Here is a 3,052-nt window from a genome sequence, read left to right as displayed (position 1 = left end):
TCAATTTCATTCATTTTGACTTGGTTACGACAAGGTCTATGGCAAGTTTTTATTACCTCAACATTATGTACTGCAACTGCATCTTCAATGTTTGGGAAGTCAAGTGGAACTACTGGTGTAGTCACTCATGCATTTCAAAACTCTCGAGTTGGTAGCTATGCGTAAGTAACATGGGCATTCTCTAGATCTCTTATTTATGGGGTCCAAGAGTATATGCATCATATTGTATGGTATCTGTGTGAATAAACTTTACAATTATTCATAAAAAATTTTAATAATGCAATTTAATGATTTTATTCCGAAAGAAATATTGACAATTCAAACATGAAAATCTTAGTATGATGTTAAAATGTTAATTACTGTATCATGTTAATAATTAAATTTCTTTCTACTACATACTTTTTCTTATTTTCATCATTAAAATTAAAATAAAATGTGTGCATAAAAACATAGCTACCAAGCATTAAAGTTCAAGAAGGTTTACAACTTGTGCCTCTCAAGATGGTGTCTGTCATTCTTGGCCAACTTGGAAAGTGATGAGCATTGTGGCAGCCAATTTTTTAGTGGCTAAACTCTCGACAACTGTCAGCATACATCAGATCATGGATTCTATAAGAAAACAGCAATACAATTTGCACAATGTTTATTATGATAGAATTTGGATTCATCAATTGTCAATTAAAAAGTTAACCTTCTGTGAAAGCAATACAGGTAGTTGGTTCATTGTTCCCTAATACTGTAGATAGCAGCTGTAGCCATAATTGCTATGGGGAGGGGGATGTGAAAATGGACCAACAGGGGTATGGCACTCGCCATGGTGAATTAATCACATCAATCACTAGCCATATTGCATTGAAAATTGATTGAAAACAGATCAACTTGGCACATTAAATTACAATCTTCTGTATTTGTCCAAAATCATTGAACGTTAAATCTTTCAACTCATGAAATTATTCCTCCGATTCCCACTAAAATGTGCGCAAAAACAGAGCAATACTGGTTCTATTTGAAGTCATGAATAAAATAAATTTGCCTAAGAAATAAACACAAAACTGCTATTTTCAGTTTGCAGTACCTATATTTTAAATTTTTGTTTTTTTAAACAGTACAGTACCTGTACATCATAAATTTCTGCTACTTGCGTCCAGAAGTGGAAGAATGTATTGTCCTGAAAACGTTGATACCACATGAACTCTGATAGGTAATCAGTTAAGTGCTCTTTGCGTGTTGGGCCTACCATTGGTCTCAACATCGACTTTACTCTCTTCCACATAGCTTTAACGTTGCTGATGCCACTTTCTGGATTGACAAACTTAATTAAATTGTTCTCAATACCATCTGCAGAATCCTGTTGTTTCGCTACTTGTCGCTGGAGTTGATTGTACGTCTTCCACTTATTAGCCCATACTACAGAACCAGGTGCAACCCATTTAGTAATGAAGGGCAAAAGCGTTGCTGAATTGCGTTTTGGAACTTCGACCAGGAAACCAAGTTTTGATTCTCGTTCGTACCCCCCGAGGATCCATTTTTGTGGGATGATCCGTCCAACATTGTTTTTCCGTTTTGGAATTTGAATTTTGTCGATTTCTACCACTATTCCAGGTCCGCCAATTTGCTGTGGATGACACACAAAATAATCAACAGTTACATCTCTACAAAACTGGTGCCAATCAACGACAGTATGGCACGAGCCTATCCGCAGCTCAGTCATTAGTCTATCATTTGATAAGCCATGGCCTTTTCTGGAGTCAGCACACCACCAATATACCAAGGCAATTATCTGAAAAAGTGATAGATGCGATTTCTCAAAAAAACTTCCCTTTCGGATGTTAAAAATCTTTCTGCACTTGGTGTTTGAACACCGCCAGCGTACACCATCACGACATGAAATTCCAATTTGCTCTTTGCAATGAGCTTGGCAAATACTACACAGCAAATTTTCAGCCAAAAGACCATATTTACGACACCACTGGATGATAGCAGGAACATCACTACCAAACTTGCGCACCAAATCAGCAAAATTTAAGTCAAAATCAGCTTCGACCGGCACTCGGCAGGCTTCTTCTTGCGTCATCTCATTTAAAGTACTAGACAATCCACGAAAAATGTTCAGACCTACCAAAATTTTAAAACGGTTATTTATCATTCAAGTATGATCAAATTGAAGCTAAGACATTGCATTTTCAAGATAAATTTTTTTATAGGTTTTTATTGATTAATCTTGATTTTGAATTACTTTTAATTTATTTATTTACTTATTTATTTCACTCAGACTTATGTGAACACTGGGGTTCTAGGGTGGTAAGCAACCAGAACCAAAGGCCTAGGCTCTAGGCTAGGCACTGCCACTCCTTAGCTAGACCTAGACTATGGCCAGCGCAGACTGTATAGTAAAGGTAGTAAAAATATTAAGTAGTAATAGTATTATCATCTGCGCAAACATTTGCCCTAGAAATCCGTCCACGCACTTTGGAAAATACGGACCGATTTCCATGGATTTTGACGAAAAAAAAAAAACAACAAAAAAAACAATGAAATTATGCAGCAATTACGATTCTGCGCACCTACAGTATTTTCCTAACGATTGTCCACGCAAATTTGAGCTGACTTTTTAGATATCCTCCACGCAACTAAATCTTGACTTTATTGGGGGGTTGGCTTTTTTGGGGGGGGGGGGGAGGCCATAGGCCCTGAGGCGGATGCAGGATTTGGCAGTAGTAGGGAGTATGTGCAAAAGAATCTACTCTCTCAGACCCACCATGGGTATTTCTCAGCAATTTTTTACTACATCTATAGTATAGGTCTATAGTATAAACTATGATTTTTCCGAACGCTCGACTTTACATCTTCATCTACAGTTCATGTTTTGGTTATCTCTATTAAATCAATAATTGTTGGTGAAAGAATGATTTTTCCGAACGCTCGGCTGTACTTGTAATATTTTAATAGTTAAATACATATGCTTTACATTAGAAAATCGCCAAAGAAATGTTGTTTCATCATTATCTTTTTAGCATGGGCAACATCACTTTCTGAATTTGCCTAGTATCGT

General features: G+C 36.6%; 1 protein-coding gene across 1 annotated transcript; it reads right to left on the bottom strand.

The window, feature by feature from the left end:
* Window positions 1-275: 275 nt before the first annotated feature.
* Window positions 276-2,106, bottom strand: LOC117115817 (the record flags this gene model as incomplete). The annotated part of the gene is given in 2 exon segments (XM_033259762.1): window positions 276-609; window positions 1,115-2,106. Coding segments are annotated over 2 exon segments (969 nt in total). The 3' UTR covers window positions 276-600.
* Window positions 2,107-3,052: the final 946 nt, after the last annotated feature.

This window comes from Anneissia japonica, unplaced genomic scaffold, assembly GCF_011630105.1.
Source record: "Anneissia japonica isolate Jap-2015-1 unplaced genomic scaffold, ASM1163010v1 scaffold1483_len710385_cov172, whole genome shotgun sequence".
Taxonomy (NCBI): Eukaryota; Metazoa; Echinodermata; class Crinoidea; order Comatulida; family Comatulidae; genus Anneissia; species Anneissia japonica.
The sequence above is the reverse complement of the archived record's forward strand: the minus strand, read 5'-3'. Positions and strand labels throughout refer to the sequence as shown.